Below are 19,026 nucleotides of genomic sequence, written 5' to 3'. Positions count from 1 at the left end.
TCACAGGCAACAGCATCTAAAGAATTTGAAATATCCCATTGAAGGTTTCTTTCCTAAAGTGTAGCTTTTTTATTTAGAGCATTTATAAAAGTCTTGAGTAAATGTACCATAAGAACACTCAAAATGAGTACTGGACAAAGAGAAGAACTACCTTTTACTTGAGCAGGATCTGGAAGTGGCTATCTATTTAATATTAAAGAGAACACATGAATTATAATTCTGTGAAGAGGCATTTCATGCTGGCTTAGTTTGAGACAAGATTTCCTACCTGATGAAACAGAGAGTTGTTCATCAGTCCTTGCGTCCCTGGGATTGCACCAGTGTGTTTTGCATGAACATTGTTCACCGATGTCAATTTGGCAACTTTGTTTGATTTGCTGCTGCTGCTGTTGATGCTGCTTGAACCAGGTGAGCACTTTCTTTTCTTTCCTATTAATTTGTCAAGGGAAGTATGTGAATGTGAAAAACTGCTGTGTGAATTTACAGTCAGCTCACTAGACTGATGAACAAAGGGCCCTAAGGAGAGCGTGGAGTCGCTGCTGTTCATCATCACACTCATTCTCTTTATGGATTCTGCAGGGCTCCCTGTTGGAGGACCCCTCCCTGATTGGTCATGTTTGAGGCTAACAGAGTTAGCTTTGCTAGTCATACAGTTGAGGCCAACGCTGTGGGACGAAGCTGTCACTGACGGATGATAGGAGGTCCCAGAGTTTCCAGAGTTAACCACGCAGTTTTTTCTGAAGGACTCTGTGGAATGAGAAGGTGCGAGCAGTGCGGAACTGTTTTTACGCTTCTTTCCTGAGCCGCCGCTGCTACTGACGCTGCCGCTGCTGTTACAGGTGCCACTGCCAGCAGGAGATTCCTTAGGTTTAAAAGATTTGCTGGATTTCATTTTCTGAGGTTTGCTGGCCATAGGTGAAGGTACAGAGGAAAGCACTGTAGGTGTTGAAGGGGAAGAAGACACTTGTCTGGATTGCATACTGCAGACGGGATCCACGGCCCCCAGCGCGGCAGCGGGGTTGGCGGTCAGCGTGGTCCCGTGGGATGGCACCGCTTTGCTGCTCAGAGACACGCAGGAGGGGGAGACCAGCGCCGGCGATGACATCACCGTGGTGGGCAAGAGGAACCCTGCTGCACTGACACCGTGCTGGGAGGCAGGCATCGCGTTTGTCCGATGCGGGGCACGCACTGATGCTGTGTTACTGGATGCTGGAGGAATTTTCCTGCAGGTGAACAGGAAAACAAAGATAAAAGCTCACATCGCCACCATTCTGCAGACTAATACCCCTATATACTAATAATGCTACCTTAAAATTATTGTATCCTGGGTTGATTAATGCCTCTGATTATATTAAACTGATAGTTAATTGTTGCAAAAAATGCAAAGCACAGACCATCAACCTTCAGTCTGAACACAAGATTACTTTTGTTAACTAGAATCAAAAGGTTCCATGTTCTTCTAAAAACACCAAGAAGAATAAGAATCTTTCACGTCTACTCACTTCCACATCTGTGAGTTAAGATGCTTCTCCAACATGAAGTCAAGTGCACATCGAATATGGTTCCACCGCTTGTCAAAGACGTAATAACCTCTTCCAATTTGCTGACTACCAAATGTGCAAAACTGAAAAGACATAATTTTTATTGGTGCTTTCTACTTTCAGTGACAACTCTCTGAATAACAGTTTATGATAAATATGCTTTTAGCTGTTTAAGTAGAGGATAAAAAATAAAAATTAGAGTTTTTATGTCTGTGGTCCAACAACTATTTTAAATTTGTGGCCTTGGTATATTGAGATAATTTTCTTGTCTTCTGATACTCCCATACTTAATAGAAGAAGTCAAATTTGACTTTAATCAAATCTTTTGATTAAAAAGAGAAGGTTAGCAGTATGTCTGTTTACTTATAACCATTATACACACAGACACATATTTATGCAACATCTGCTTCTGAGGACCTACTAGCTATCAGCTAGAAGTCTGTTTCTAAAAATAATATAATTTGACATCCAGGGCAATACATTTGCTTTTAGTTATTTAACTAACTTTTGTCAAAATTTAAATATTAAAATACCTTACTGCTATCTTTAACATGATGTTGGTAACTTGAGTAAAAAAATGTATGTGGGTGTGGAGGAGGGAGTCCAATAAGAAAACTGCACCAAAAAGACACTGTTTACTTATTCCAAAACCACAGCCCTTTAGAGCAGTTAGCAATTTCATCTTTAGTATTCTGGCATTTTGTTTTCTTTTAGACTGGGGAAGTGAGCTATGAACACATTTTTTTAGCGTGTTTATTTTGCAACTAGTTAAACCTTCGCTGCCTAGTAGGCCACAAAATAATTTTCTCAAAATACAGGGAGGGGGAAAAAAAATAAAAGAAGAAAAAAGTATCACATAGGCCACAGAAAACCACCCCTAAAACCCCAAAGTAGCTTGTTTACACAATTAGAGCCAGAGACAGACTGAGGTTAACTTTGCAAACGTACAGCGGCTGGTTGAGGATGATGACCTGAATAATGACAATCCAGTTTTTCAACAGGCTCTTCTTTTTCATCACATTCTCCCTCATCACTGGATAACCGAGATGCTGGCTCAGCTGCAGGCAAGGGAGGGTGTGGGGACTCGTGGACAGAAGGAGACTCACTGGGGGCATTTCCACTGTGCTGGGCTGGACAGCCTGGAGGCCTGGGCAAGACAAGCAGTAACCAGGTGTTATTGAACCCAGTCCACATAAAAATTCCACCCTTTAAGTGCTTATTATTGCTGAGAGAAAGAAATCCACATTAACAGATCCCTGGTGCTGTCCACGGTCTTGTAACCTGCCAAGGGCAAGGACAGTGTGGTGGTACCCCTGGAAAAGCAGCGTTGCCCCATTGTTGCTCAACTGCTTCCACTGATTGCCAGTCAGCTTTTACTACCTCAAACAGTAGTTTTACTACTCCCTCCTCGCCAGGAGTTGCCCTCAGCAGGTAATTGCTAATTGCAGACAGGCACCAGGCCTGCAGCAAACACACTGCCCCATCCAACAGATCCATATCACTCCCTCAAAATCCACCTCATCAAGCTCCCAGTGCCCATTTCATACCACTGCATCTGCAGATCTTCCTTACCTTGGAAGACTGGGGGGGTGAGGTTTGGGTTTATTAGGTAATAAAGGCTTTGATTCTGTAAGAGTAACTCCATGAGAATTTTGGTGCAGCTCCTGGGAAGTTTTAGTAGGTGAGGGATGTGGTTCCCTGAGAGGGGGCATCTGCTGATGATGATCCGAATGTCGAAGAAGTTCCTTTTCCCTGGTTTTGCTTTTGTGCTCAGCTAACAACACATCAAATCGTTTTCTTCGACCCTGTACAGCCCTCCGCTGGGTTAAGGAATGTGTCTGCAGAACCAGGAATAAATCATTAATCCCAGGCTATGACATTTGTGGAAGTCAAACACTCAAAACATGTGTCAAGAGCTCCAAAACAGAGAAAATCATCACAGTCCTGGTTTAGTAAACAAATGGAAATACGACTTAGAAAACAAACTTTAAAATCGCTTGGTGGATGATTATATCCTTGGTCTGATACAGAATAACAAACTCAGCAATCTGGTAAAAGGCTTTTTTCAAACTTCTTTTTAAAAACCAAACTGCCAAATTTTTAATAAGGTTAAGACTAGAACTAAAAACCTTTTTTTACATTGATATTTCAACTGCCAACTCCTTCAAAATTAAGAAGGGAAAATATTTACTTCCATTTCAAAAAATATTCAACAAAATAATATTTAAAATCAGACTTCTAATGGGAGACTTGAAAAATATTTAGAAAAGTACTGTGCTGCCTTCTATAAACTAACATATTCCTTGAAAACAAATGTAATCAAATAGATATTGAGGAATTCAAAACATCCAGCAGAATCCAGAGTCAGAACTCAAAGTTCTTTGAGTGTCCTGAACACTACAGACAGTAAGAGGTGTATGTGTATAAACAGCACCAATTCTAAGTAAGGTGAAGTAAATGGAAGCTATTTTTCTGAACTGTTGAAGTCACACACAATACCTTTTTAATATTGCACAAAAGGTTTGATTTGGTTCTTTTAAGTAGGTAAAAATTTTTGTTACATAATTCAGACACAAATAGCAATTCCAAAAATTACTTTGAGTAGTATATCCTAAAGAAGTACTGAGAAATTATTTTACTCTTTCTTTTTCACTTTTGATTTGCCTATTTCTCTCGTAAAATGTTGCAGCTTTTCCCTCCTCTATTAGCAAAACAATTTCCTCCCCTCAGTAATTCCAAAAGGGCAATGTGTTCAAGTTCAGTTCCTCTGGGTCATTAGTGCCAGCTTCACGTACCTTTGTTCTGTAGGTGGTTTATTTACCAGAGTTTCCCAAACTGAGGGAAGAACAGCTTTGCAGGAAAGCACCAAAATATTACACAAGTGCAGGGCATCTGGATTCTTGCTTCCTTGGGAGCAAGTGACAGCCCTCTGTCCCCCCAGGGTTTTGGAGCCAGAGGATACATTTTGTCAGAGCAAAAGGTTTTATGATTGTTTAATTTAGAGTTTGACCTCTAGGCGTGCTGCATGGCTCTTTCAGGAGCTGGCTGCAGCAGTGCATCCAGCAGCATTAGCATTTACACAAATTCCTACCAAGAACCTGCTGCAGACTGCTGGGGGGAGAGGAAAGAGTGTGAGAAGGGAAGAGCTTGAATTATTTAAACGTTGCACAAGCAATATTTTCAATGCTTACGAGGAATTTTAAAATCATGATCTACCACCACAAGCTTACCCCCAAAAAGAGGAATGCTGCCCCCTGCTACCTACATGTGGAGTGACACAGTCTGTCCCATGTTAGATCCATGTTTGAAGGGTTTATACAAAAATACAAATCTCCAGGTTACTTTGAGAAATGCTTCCTGAATAAATAATTAACTGAACTTCAAAAACAATTTCTTCTTGGTTCTGAGCAACACGTTTTGAGAGGTACCACTTACAGTGGTAATTACCAACAGCAAAAAATTGCAGTTCTCAGTTTTTTATCATGTTCCTCAAGAATTTGAATAAAAACTTCAGATAATCTTATCCTGATTCAGATATCCTACCTTGCATGTTAAAGACCTAGTACAAGGTTTCCTGGTTTCCACATCAATGACACCACAGTATATATCAGGATCAAATTCTCTCTCTGTCAAAGACACAGAATTGAAAAGTTAGCAAAAGACATTTTGAAATACTAACATTTAGATTCATCATAAAAATTAATCATATTGGAAACTTTTCAAATATGACACAGGCAAACATACAAATAAAAATGCACATTAAAATTGTACAAATGAATTTTTTTACACTCTCAGGAAGCTTAGGGTGTGCTAAAATACAGATCTCAAGTCCACAAATACCTGTAGGTGTCCTCAAAGGAGGATGTGATGCTCCCTTTTAGGAGCAGAGATCACCTGTTTGTTGGCTTTGGTGTCAGGAACTTTTCTACCATTCTACTAACACTTAAAATAATTGTTTTAAAAAGTGTAAAGAACAGACTGGGGTTTTTCAGTTTATCAGGTGCTAGTTTTTGTGTTTTCTGTGTACATTTGTATACTTCCATATAAAAAGAAGGAAACTAAAATCTTTAGAGATAGTAAAACAGTGTAATTTTAAAACTGTTAGAACTGACAGGCATTTGAGATCTGTACAGGTTTCTGAAAGGAAAAGCCAATTTCAAGGTGTTTGTATCCTTAAAGTGTCTGTCAAATTATAGATTTAAATTATAATATTTAAAAACTCTTCCTACAATTTACAGCATTATAGGAGTTTTTATTTACTTCTTGAACTTATTTGCACATATATATTTCTAGTAAAAGGAATATAGGAATAAAAAATTACCTGACAATCTTTTATGTAAAAATTTCCTATTATTCGTATTTTCTTCAGGTTTCTTTTCCAAAAATGGAGGCACAGAGAGAAGACCTTTACCATTCAGTATCTGTCCAGGGGAAGGCAAGGGTGGCTTTGGTATTGAGGGACAATTAAGGCCAGTCTTTATTGAGGAACTCACAGTAGTAGAACAAGTTGGACCAACAGCAGCTTTCAGTTGGGCACCATCTATCTTTGGATGAATCTTTTCCACTTTGACAGATGGAGTCATACTGTTATTTATGAAAAACAAAGAGAGAAAAATTGGGAAAAAATAAGCCAAAATATGTTATTATTTAACAACACTCTGATCTATTTGCAATATAAATGTAAACCTTCCTCCTACTATTTTTCTAATTCTAATTTTCTAATATCACATTTCTTATGATATCCATAATCTCTCCCGTTCTTTTTTCCCTGACACATCAGAGTGTCCAGAATGGTTCAGAAACCATTATTTGCATTCATGGACAGAGAGCATCACTGCAAACTGTCCAAAGCAAGTGCAATGGACCCATTACATCCAGTGAGAAATGCACCATTCTGTAGCAGTAAATTTCACCAGCATTGCTGTCATCCCCCATGTGCAGGTTGAAAATCACCTGAATCAGAGCTAAAACTCCCTTATGATCAAAGTATGCAGATTACATCAAAGAATTAGGAGCCTCTAGTAAAATGACCTTTATTCATGGTGATTTAAGATGCAGCTTTGCAAGAGTTCGTCCTCAACACAGATATGAGCATTAACTGTAATCTTTGACTAGGCTGTGTGAAGATCTGGAGGAGTTTAAACTTATTATCTTCTAAACCAAAAATGCTCTGAAACAAAAGGAAACTTTCTTGACATAGCAGTGTCTATGCAGGCAATGACATTGAACTCTCTTTCAAAAGGCACACTCACATTTTGTCATGGGGAACTTTGCTGTGCTGTACCGAATGCATTAACCTGTTGTTTCCGCTGATCTGCAGCTTGTCTTTGGGTGATTTCAACAACTTGGAATTTGATGATGATGCACTAGTACCTCCACTGGATGAACGACTGCTCCCACTTCCACTGCTACCTTTGTTTTTTGAAGGGAAAGATGAAATGAGGGAAAATACTGAAGAGGAGGGAGGAGTCAAAGGTGGCTTGCTGGAGGAGCTGTGTCTTCTTTCTGAAAGAGTGAAAAGAGGTTTTAAGCTCCCATATAGAAGGCATTTGTAAATACTTCATGTCATTTACTCCATTAACATTTTTCCTTTATTGTCTTGGGAGGTTCCCTGCCACACACAGAGCACAGAGGACTCAAGCCTCTCTGTAATCCATGAGGTTCCACTCAATGCTGGTCTCCAGAGGGTTACTGGAATCTCTTTGAGCTTTGGGAGCTGCACATCTCAGCCACTAAAGCTTAGCTCTCCCTGCATCTCAAACAACCAGCTCTGGACCTCAGACACACCAAGCCAAGAGAACCCCGTCCTCAGCCCAAGCAAGCTTAAATATCACATTCCCTTAAAGGATAAGAATTATCCGCAAGTAAGTCTCCTAATTGTCAAAATTATATTGAATCCAACATTTTCACTATTACTTCATGACAAACTTCTGGTACAATCTATCAGAGACCTCCAGCATGGAAAACCTCTGAGAACATCAGCCCAAATATTGACCTACACTGGGTTTTTTGAGCATTCTTGGTTTTTGTTTGGTTGGGTTTTTCCTCTCGTTTCTATTTAGCAGCAGCACCACCAAAAACTACAGAAACCTGAGTATCTGAATTTAGAGAGGTCAGATTCTATCAATGGACATGATTTTTAATTAACACCAAACCATGAAAACTTCTAGGTTGCTAGCACCATTTCAGGTAAAACAGTCTATTATTTTACAGGTAGTTCTTTAGAACCACGGATTCTCAAAACACCTGGCAGCTTCCAGCTCTGCCTCCACAGACAGGTAATGTCAGTGTGCTCACTGACACATGGACACCTGTGATTCCTCGAGGATCTGTGTCACCAACAACTACTTAGAGACACTTCTGGCAATCAAGTAAATGAAAACCACAGATCTAAGAGACACAAGAAAGAGATCTGTCAGGGGAGTGCAAAGGCAGTGGTAACACCTCTTTTGCAGCCAAGTATTGTTAGAGGTGCCCAAATCCACCACCGATCAATCTCAGGATCACCTTACACATTTTGACTTGAGTGAACTGTGGAAGCAGCAGGCTACAAATAGAGCCAAGAGTGACAGCCAAGTCCAGTCAACCTGTGCAGAAGCCTGTAATGCTCTGGGAAATGTAAATTAGTACATCTGTGTTCTGCTTCTATGACCTATTTGGAAGTAGCACTTGAAATGTGTTCATTGGCTTAGAAAAATAAAAGTAATGAATGAATATAGAGCTTGGACTAAGAAAGAAACTGTGTGTTTCTCTCTTTAACTGCAACAATTGGTGCAAACTACCTAATAAATCTTCTGCAAAATTTTACAAAATACTCATCGCTTCTGGATTGGTAATTACCAAGAAGTGGAGAAGTCAAGTGTGAAATGCCCGCTAAAAATACCAAACAAATTCAATAATTTATCATTCATCTCAAGGAACAACTGCTTTAAAATTGTAGTATTTAAAACAATTAGTTATCAAAATCATCCACTTAGCTTTCTAGAACCAGCTGCCACTGAAGAGTCTGTAAATGAAATATTTTAGCACATTTATGCTCTAGTAAATGCCTGTGCTGCTAGTATGACGCAGTGCTTATTGCCAAATGGCTTTTTATAGCAACGGCAAGAATCCCTGAGCAGCTCTGTTACTATTTCAGGACTTTAGAGTTCAGTGATGCTACACCCTGTGAGATAATGAGAAACATTACTCAATACTCTTCCCCATTCTGTATATTTAGAAAATTCAAAATCCAAGTGCTTATGACAGTCACAAATAATCTCCAATAAGCCAGTGGATGACTAATGCAATCCTTGGGAGTTTGTTATGATGACGTTGTCTTTCTGAAGGAAGTGAGCATATTACTTTCTTGAGAAAAACCTAGATGAGAAGAAGGGACTAGAATAAAACTGACAACCTCCTTGCATGCCACCAGTTAGGAAGAAACTAGACAAAATAGTAATCTCAGCTGTTTATCTGGATGATAGGAGTATTTCTCTTCTGGCAACTGCAAACTGAGATGCTACTGCTATTTGCATAAATGTTCAACAGTACCAGGCTCAACCAAGTGAGTTTAACAGAAAGTTAAACTGGTGATAACAAAAAAAACCAAAAACACTAAGAGAGCAAATGCTAATGGCTGATCACACACAAATTTACAGTCTACCTGTCAGAGAGGATTTCCATATACAGACACACACACCCAGAAAAAAACCCATCAAATTAACTTTTTCTAGAATTCTGGGACAATTTCTGAAAGAGATATTGTAATGCTGCAGGGCTGTGAAATCTTCACCGCTTCTGTGCATAACCATGACTTATGTTGTCTATCAACAAAACAAGAAGAATTTTCAGCTCATTTTTCATAACCTGCCTAGACCTATTTTTTTGTTGACATACAAACAAATTGAGGTAGGGCTGCTACTACAATTTGCTTATATTAAATGTTTCAGTCTTTTTATAACATTCATGGTTTTAAATGAAACTTAAGAACTGTTTTGCAAACCATGTGAAGAGCACTGAAGTCTCATCTTAACAGAGAAAGCTAATATTATTTTTGAAACCAGACGTGTTAAGAATTGCATATTTGATCTAATGAATACAGTTACAGACAGACTGACACAGTTTTTACTGGAAAAATTACTACAAAAACTGTCACGGAATAATCAAGACCACCATGCTTTTCATGCTAAGCATATTACAATAATAAATTCTACTAATCTTCTGCCAATTTAACATAGTTCCCATTTGTCATTAATTCTGTCTCAGCCCGAAAACATTTAAAAATATAAGTATCTCCAGGTGTTCACTGTTCAAATTTTAAAGGCTGGCACTCACATCCCTTCCCTTCACATAACCCTTGAGAGGAAAACAGTTTTTTAATGTCATGATTGCTTACATAGCAGATCAAAGTTCCATTTAAGCATCTGTGTATGATGATTCTAAACTCTAACATTTAGGGGACGGATGGGTTTTATTGTTGTTGCTTGGGTTTTTATGTTGATTTTTTTGTTGTTGGTTTATTTTGTTTTTTAAATATCAGAAAAATGTAAGTTTTGGCTTTGGACAAAGAACCATAAAGTCTTCCTTGATGCCACAGCACTGGAAAGAATCTGATCTAAACTGACAGCTGTGTTCAACACTAAACTTTAACAGATAAACTCTTCCTTAAACACCTTTGCATTTATACAACAGGATTGTGACACTGTGGAGAAGGGCTGCACAGAGTGAGACAGCTGTGGAAAGAGAGATGGCATCCCAGCAAACACTGTCTCTGCTCCATGACCAGGATAACTGCTAACTATCCACTTGGAAAAACACAGCATCTCTGTGCAATAGCTGAGCAAGCAATATATATCCATCAGGCCAAAGGACACCACACTTCCTGATAAAATAGATATTGATACTATAGATCTCTTCCAGAGCTTAAAAAAAGCTTTACCTGACCCTTAGTCTGGCTGCCAATTTTGTTTGGTTTAAAAATCCTGGTTTTAATTGTCTATTTCCTACTAAAAATGCAGCAATCTCTGACAAAATGCAAAAAAAGTAACCTGGAAGGGGCAGTAAAGAAAAATAAGGAAAAAAAAAAAAGAGATAGCTCCTCATTGTGTTTGGTTACTACTGCTTATTCTTCTACCAATGAGCAAACAGTTGGACTTACTGTGATCCCTAACTTATTGCTATATTAAAAGATTATACCCTTTTATAGAAAAAAACATTTGATTTTTCATAAAATGCCACTTTATTTGCCACATTCTTAACAAAAAAAAAAATTAAGACAAAAATTAAGAGCAACACTAATCTTAAAAATTTTCAAGACATTCCTCCCAGGTTTATGCTTATTTCCCAAAAGCTAGCAAGTGTTTTGAGCTGTTCATTCTCTCTGAGCATCAATTAATAGCTTTGGGCAGCAAATACAAGATGTACAGATCAAGTTTCATAAACCCATTTTTTTTTATACTGACTCCTTACATAAGTACTGGGCAAAAAGTCAAAGTGCCCTGTGTCAGTGCTGGTGCAGCTGCAGTACAAATGAAGCACACCCAGGAGCACACACACGAGTTTGGTTCAGCTAGACATGTTAAACTTCATTGACATTCAGAAAAAGAGTTAACACAGCTTAAGAGTATTGTGCAGAGTACTCCTCAAACTATAGGATTAGATGTGTATATTGAAACAAAGCATAAAAAAACCTTTATGCTTAAGCAATTGTTATTTCATGCCTGTATCACAAAGTGTAAGCATAATAATTGTGAAACTTAAAGCAAACTTGTCCTTTTCTCAATCATACTGAGCTACTTTGTGTCTTGTCATCTGAGAAATGTAGACAAGCATCATAAAACAAACATCTTCTACCTGAGGATAAAAAACCTAAGTACTTCATTCCTAGAATAATGGAGAACTAATTGCCTTGGTCTTCTCATTTCTCCAGGAAGCTCAGATCCATGACACAACAGCAGAGCACAGACACTGCTATGGAAGTGCAGCTCAACATAGCTTCAGATTTTACTCAGCAAGCAACTTAAATCCCTTTTGCAGCTCTAGTCCACCAGCACTCTGATCTCACCACGACAAAGATAAAATAAATTTGGTCCGTGAGCATTTTGCAGGAGAAACTGGGAACTAAAACAATCACAGACATGGCGGGCAAATTACTCTTCTTCTGCTGCTGCCCTGGCAGTGTGCAGCTGCTTGGGCTGTGCAGGAGCTTGATCTACTGCTCACTCACTTATTGCTGCTTCATTATCCTGCTCTAATCACGGGACCTAGATACCAAGGATTCTGCCTTAATCTTCCACTGATGTCCCTTTAATCATGCCATCAATTCTGTGCACACTCTAAGTCAGGATGAGGTCGCTCCAACTGTGTGGTATTTGATCTTGCACATTTAGCTGAACAGAGAGCAGCTGAACAAAGCCATCTTCACTTCAGCAAGAAGGTGACAAAACAGAATATTTCTGGAGCCCAAGCAACCAGTATGACAGAACAGCAAGGCCTGGTGGGCACCAGTACTATCTGTCACGTCCTGAGATGCTTTGTCTCACTGTTTCATAAAAAACAACACTGGTTTGCATCTGGCAGCAGGTATTATTACTTTATCAGTGTCAGCAAAACCACAAGAAGAAACCAACTGACAGTCACATATGCTTGTGGCACTAAGAAACAGCCATATATAATATCTTTTAAACAGGTAATGGCCAAGCAATACTGAGGCAACCTTATGTCTTGCACTTCCTCACTTCAGAAATATTCAGCACAGTTAACTTTATAATTTTCCTAGACATTTATTTTGGAAAACTAAAATCCACTCACAAGTGATCACTGTGCAAAATATGTTGAATAAAGGTGTGTTAAATTATGCATTAGCAGGGTCAGTTTTGTTGCTGCCACTGAAGAAAAGAGAGGCAGAAATGGAAAGTGATCATCCTCACTAGTAAGATTGTGAATGCCAACTTCAGTATTTGGAAATACTTCAAAGAGGAGATAATTATGCAACTATCATTTAGGACAAATTATGATTTTTATGGTATAACTACAGCATAGCCAGGATGGGTTTTAATTCTCTAGTAACACACACTACCTGGGCAGAAATGCCATCTCCTCTAGGGTACCTGCTGCAAAACAGCCCCAAAACCAGCACACCCCCCCAACAGCCAAGACTGCCACCACAGGAAAGAAAGTGAGGAGCAGATTGCAAACACAGTTATTAGGAATGTAACAATAAATTAATGTATTTCATTAAATAACCCTTAAATGCCTCGCTTTCTCAACTGCTGCCCCTCCACAACCAGTTTTTTAATTTCTCCTTATTTGTTACTAATCCTTTCAAAACCCCCTTGTATTCAGCACACAAGTAGTTCTGTAATCAATTTCCACAGGACTTAAAATTCCTCCATAAACGACATGGGTTTTCCCCTAAGAGATGTAAAATAGCCTTTGAAGCATCAAGCATAGTGCCATCCCAAGCCTGCAGACAGACTGGGGTTTTCTATGCTGTGCAGTGGCAAACTGAAATTAAGGACATTCCCATCAGGCTTGTTTGAGCTATTCAGAGCCCCCTCAGACCACTAAAACTCTTGAGAACAGTGTGGGAAAACTGATAGAAGCAGGACACTAAATTATTCATGGAGCAAAACCACAAGCAAAAATGGAGCCAGGGAGACCAGCTGTTGGAACATTTCCCCTCACCACCCAGAGAAGGATGTTCACCCCATCCTCTCTCTGATGTCACACCAAATGCAAGGGCTTTAACATTCAAGCCCAAACCTGGTGCAGTTCCCCAATGAACTTGCCAAGAGGTGTGGTCAGTAACTCCCCTATAAATCTGTTAGGCACTGACACACAAATATGGCCAAGCCATTGTGGAAGGACAGTAGAGTGTCTTAGATGGTAATGGGGCCATGGAGGGATTACAACATCCACACTATGAACACTAATCTCTGTGTAGCCTGTGGATGACATGACAATACCTGTCTGATTAAAAGGCAGGTATTAAGTAAGTCATTCTTCCACTTATTGGAAATAAAGTTCAGAAAAGCCACAGTGATGACAAACAAGAGCATCAAACAGAGGTAAGCAGCACAGATCAGCAATGCCTCAAGGTGCACTGGGGGTCAGCTTTGACACTCTGGGTCAGCTTTCTTAAAAATACAAGACAACAGTTTTCCAGCTGTTTATGGTTTACCCTGCATGACAATAAAGAAAAGCTTCAGTTTTTCAAAAAGAAGTATAAAGCAAATTCAAAATACCTCACCCCACCATTATTGCAAAGTTTACTAAAAACTTTGGTAAACAAAAGATTAATAAAGAATAGTGTGTTGAAAGATGCAAATAAAAAAGGGAAGAACCACCACCTAATTTGTGCTTTTCTCTCTCTCAGCCCACTCTCTACTCAGAAATTAGATTTACATCTCTAACACCATGTTCCTCCTCTTCAGCATCAACAATGTTCCGGACAAGAACTTATCACATAATATTATATTGTGTCATGACCTCACATGAGCTCACCTACCCAAAAGCTTGCCTGGCTTCCATCTTCCTAATGCTTCTATTCATGCCAGATTGGGAATTAAAGGTTTTCCCCTGTAGCTATTTCTTTACACCTAGCAAACTTTACATATTGTATGTTGACTGTCAGAATCAGTTCTGCTACAAAAGGAAAGGTGCTGACAATGAAAACTTGCTTAAAAGCTGTTAGTGAACCAAAATGCCAAGTGGGTACAGCTAACTCAAAGTTCTGAAGATGGGCATAAAAGAAAGGCCTTGAAATGGAAAGCTCTCCACACAAAAGAGATCAACAAGAGGGAATTGACTTTGTTTTGAGCGTGGAAATGGGAGGAAATATCACAGGGTGTACATGAAAATAGTGACGTCAGCTAAGGAAATCACATTCTTTGATTTTGTCACTAAGAAACTGGAGGATAAAAAGACACTGAGCACAAACATTTTTCTTATGTAGTGCATGACTAACTAGTGGCATCCACTACCATGATACAAGACCTTTGTAAGATTAAAACCTAAACATAGACACGTACATAGCTATTTGAACTGGCCAACCTCAAAGCCCCTCTCTGCTGATGGCAGTGAGGAGGGAGCTCCTGGGGCTCTCTCTGATGTCACACCGCTGTCTCACCTGTCACACCTACAGATGTGACAGCCCACCTGCTTCCCTTCGGCAAAGAGGGCACTCCAAACTGAGGGGCAGGAAAAACTCAACAAATGAGAACAGCACGGGGTTCTGCCTGCACAGCTAGCACCCCTCTTTCTGTTCTGCAGTTTTAAGCACAAAATGTTTAACCCTTTCACAATGGAAAAGGACGACGGGAAGCAAATCAGTGGTATTGCAATATTTTTCAAATTTCCAAAATTTGAAATCTCTTGAAATGTAAACAGGCAATCTGCAACATCAGTGGAAAGCAAATAACTTGGTTTCTTCTTTTAAGTCAAATTCTTAAATTGCTTTACCCCAATTAAACATTTGTGGGCATTAGTAAGTTTCAAAGGATAAAAAAATATCATTGCTGCTTATTTCATTATCACTGATCAATCACAAGTGGCATAAAACAACGGTTTTCATGTTTAAAAACACTGACCACGTTAAACTTTGCACTAATTAAAAATTTACTGTAGCAAAATCCCAGGGAAATCACTAATACAGTCAAATGAGGGCACAGACCTACTGTGCCTGCACAATAGTGTCTTTCAAATTAAATATTACCAGCCTTTTCACACTTCCTTTTGAAAGAATGGAGCAATGCTGTAATTAGGATGTGCTAACTAAAATGTTTGTGCAGTTTAACCTTTTAAATGAAAAACATGACTGCACTTGACACATGCAGGCTGCGTTTCCCATTTCCTCCGGAGCCCAGAGGATCAGCACAGACCCTCCTGCCCACAGCCAGCCAGAGTGTCAGTGTGTGTTTGCCCTCCGATTTATACATCACACGGGTGAGCACGCTCAGAAAAACAAGCTAAAATGAACACACTCTTACTAGTTTCTTTAATTAACATTTTGATTAACAGCTGCCAATTTATCTGAGGGGCTGACGGGACTGCAATCGGCTGTCTAACGTTGGATTGCTATTTTTTTCTCTTGCTGTCTCAGAGATGTGGCTTTTGGGGATTTTCAGGTTTCCGCAGGGAATGAACTCAAAGCAGCGTCTGGTGGATGCTGCCTGTGCCCGGCCGGCAAGGGCTCGGGGTTTGTCCCTGCCCGTGGCCAGCTCGCTGCCCGCCTGCTTTTGGAGCCGTGCCAGACGGCTCCGGTGACATTTCAGAAGGGCTCACGGGGCCGCTCGCAGTGTTTAATCCCTCGCTGTGGGATTTTCCACGCCGTGCACGGAGCTGGCCGAGGCCCGCGGCTCCGCAGGCAGTGCCGCCGGCCACATCCGGGCCGGCCTCGGGAGCTCCGGGCCGGCCTCAGGCTCCCCGCGGCCCCCAGACCTCTCCCAGCCCCGCTGCCAGGCACTCTGGGGGTGGCACCGGTCAGACACAGCCAGGCCCGGCTCTGTGCATGCTCCTGTGATTCCCACAGAGAGCTGCCAGGCCGTGCCAGCGGCTCCAGGACAATTTCTCCAGCCACCCCACCGCGGGTGACACGGCCCAGCCTGGGGGCACCCACCACCCCAGAGCTGCGGCTCCCTGGGGTAGCGCTGCCCTGAGGGACACGGCCCCTGCCACCCTGGCAGACACTCCTGCTGTGCTTTTCCAGCAGCAAAAATGCACTCCGCTGTTTACTGGATTTCCAGATGGGTCTCCACATCCCAAATCTCCATGCTCTGAGGTCTGACTGTCAAGGTCGGATTTCCACCCAAAGCCAGGACATGGACATTAAAATGTGATTTTTACCAAATGATTAATTTCTGGACCATTTCCTAAGTAATCACTTATAAAAATTACAGCATATCTGCTGACGAAAGGAATAGGAAAAACCAGTTTGTGGCTTTTGCTCTTATTTTAAGTAACCATAATCCAAGCTGAAATTTTTGGTCTTCCCTCACTTATCAAATTACACACAAATTCATTTTTAAAACCAAGCAAATTACTTTTTCACTAAAACAAGAAGTTTGCCAAGAAGAGAGGCAGCTGCCTTGTACAAACACCTTTGTGTATTAGCATCAGTGTGTTATAATACTACTTTTCTTCATTAAGAAGGTTTAAACAAGAAGGGAGTACCACTTCAGCAGACTGGGCTTTGCTAGGGCTGGGGTTGTTTTTTTTTCTTTATTTAAAGAAACTTGCAGAAACCTGGAGTTAACTGCTCCTATTACCAAGCTTAGAAATTAATACTAAATCCTAAACCACAGATACTAAATACTAACATTCCCATGTCTATGCACTCAGAATACTAGACAGCAACCAGCTCCTCTGTGGCTCCAAATTTCAAGAAGTTGACAGCTCATGTCACCTACCCATTAATGACATGACATTGTTAATGACATGGGGGATACATGACATTTCCTTGGATTATGCTCTTTTTAAAACACTACTCCTTCCACCACCAAATTAGTACCAGTGTTTTGGAAGGATTTGTTTCTACAGTACACCCTCCACTTCACACCCATAATTAAAACTGGGTAAGTCTCCAACAGATTTTAGTGGTTCACAAAATTCTTGACTTCAAAATACTGTGTGGGGAACCAGCACTGATGTATTTGTTAGAAACTAGAATTCTTAGTCTTTGACTTGGCCCATTCTTATTTTAGGGACAAGAGGGCAAGTAAGTTTTATTTTGTTGCTTGTTCCTCAAATAAACTGACCAAGATCAGGCAACATAATTCCCACATGGAACAATGCAGAAATCTGTTTTCCTTCTGGGTAAGAGTGAGGACAAAGAACCCAACTGCTAAGAAACCCCAGCAGCTGGGCATCAAGGCAGGAGCTGGAATGGAAGGGAGAGGCATGACGGGACACTCGCACAGGGAGAGCAGCCTGGGCCCACGGGGAGGCACACAATGGCACAGAGAATACAATGGGATTTTTGCCTGCTTATGTTATAGCAGGAGTATATATGCCAACTGCCTCGATCCAGGCATTTTTACCTACTATTTCCCAATGCCTAAAGGCTTCTGAGTAATACTAAGCAGTAAATATTCACAAGGTTTCACCTTGAAATTGAGTGGCACAGTGAAATCATGTGCTGCCAGTGTACTGTGACAAATGCAAAAATGATTTTACTTAACGTAGTAAAAGCAACCCATTATGTAAGGCAATGAAATTACTAAGTTCTTTTCCTGGTACTAAATATTGCAAGAGGTTTTATTTTCTATCAACAATACTTAAAGCCATTGAAAAAAAATCGCCAAAACATCAACAATGTTAGATTCAATAGAAACACTCGTACCATCAGTTAATACCTGAGTTCAGAAAGCTAAAATTAGCAAGCTGTGATAATGCACTGTGCAGATCCACACACACAGAACACCCACCTGCACATGCTGCAGAGAGGAGACTCCTGCTCTGCCATCGGGACAGGGCACGAGGGAGAGAAGCAGTTTGATATGAATCACTGCAGAGAACCTCATTTCCCGGTCTTTGGTGTTACACAATCACCCAAGGACAACTTGAACTGTGCCAAAACCATTGCAATGGAAGAAAGTTTGCTTCCTACCACTCCAGATAAAGAACAGCATCAACTCCCTCTTTTTTTTTTTATTTTCTCACAGAACACATGAAACACAAAAAGGTATTTATATAATTTGTGATGCTATCACTACACACACACATACAGCAGCTCCCTTCTATGAATGAGTACTGCAGAATGTCAAGGAACTGAAAACAAACAAACAAGAATAGAACTGGGGGAGTGGAGAGAATCCAGAAGTTGAAGTATCCTGCACATTTTGCATTGCCAGGAAAATTTATTTTAAGAATGAAAATTCTCTGACCAATCTTTTACTTGCATTACATTTCTTGTCTGGTTTTGTTAAGTGAGATAAATACAGCTCTATCACATCTCCTTACACTTGTCTACATTACAGTGTTCTGTATTTCAAAATCAGGCTGATTGTAGTAAAACTGAAGAGCTGGATTTGAAATGGTGCCCTCCCACGCCCTGCTGGGAGATGTTCTGAAGATACTGGTGTTTATCATTAACAACAAAAGCAGCATTCAGACAGCAAAGGTAGGACTTCTTGGTACTGTCACAGAAGGAAGGCAGGAAGATCTTTGCTGGCTGGACACCATGAGCACATTCCAGCCCAGTCGTGCACACGTCTTATTAAATTGCCCAGGAAAAAAAAAAAAAAAAAGCAAAACACGACATGAAACCTGAAGCTCTGTGTGTGCACAGAGCAGGAGGTGCTGCAATGGGAGAATGATGGCAAAACACACAGGACAAAGCCACAGACAACCAGGCTTCACTGTCTTCACATTAAGACTCACTTATCCTTTCTCAAAATTCAGCAAACTCAGGCACCAGTTTCACAACCACTTTGAACTGGCTGGTGCGAGCTAATACTGCCACAGGCAAAGAGCATTCCTGCCCTCTCCCCCAACCCTGACCACT

General features: G+C 40.4%; 1 protein-coding gene across 3 annotated transcripts in view; it reads right to left on the bottom strand.

Annotated features, from left to right (window-relative positions):
• ATXN7 (ataxin 7) overlaps window positions 1-19,026 on the bottom strand; it is a 70,033-nt gene that overhangs the window by 8,264 nt on the left and 42,743 nt on the right. For all 3 annotated transcript variants that reach the window (XM_039695306.1, XM_039695307.1, XM_039695305.1), the window contains 7 exons: window positions 6,794-7,046; window positions 5,863-6,125; window positions 5,085-5,167; window positions 3,114-3,379; window positions 2,490-2,688; window positions 1,503-1,624; window positions 269-1,223 (listed from right to left, as the gene is read on the bottom strand). In XM_039695306.1, coding sequence (XP_039551240.1) covers window positions 269-1,223; window positions 1,503-1,624; window positions 2,490-2,688; window positions 3,114-3,379; window positions 5,085-5,167; window positions 5,863-6,125; window positions 6,794-7,046 — 2,141 coding nt within the window. The remainder of the gene's footprint in view (window positions 1-268; window positions 1,224-1,502; window positions 1,625-2,489; window positions 2,689-3,113; window positions 3,380-5,084; window positions 5,168-5,862; window positions 6,126-6,793; window positions 7,047-19,026) is intronic.

Source organism: Passer montanus, unplaced genomic scaffold, assembly GCF_014805655.1.
Source record: "Passer montanus isolate IOZ18808 unplaced genomic scaffold, ASM1480565v1 scaffold9, whole genome shotgun sequence".
NCBI lineage: Eukaryota > Metazoa > Chordata > Aves > Passeriformes > Passeridae > Passer > Passer montanus.
This window is presented reverse-complemented; position numbering and strand designations above follow the sequence as displayed.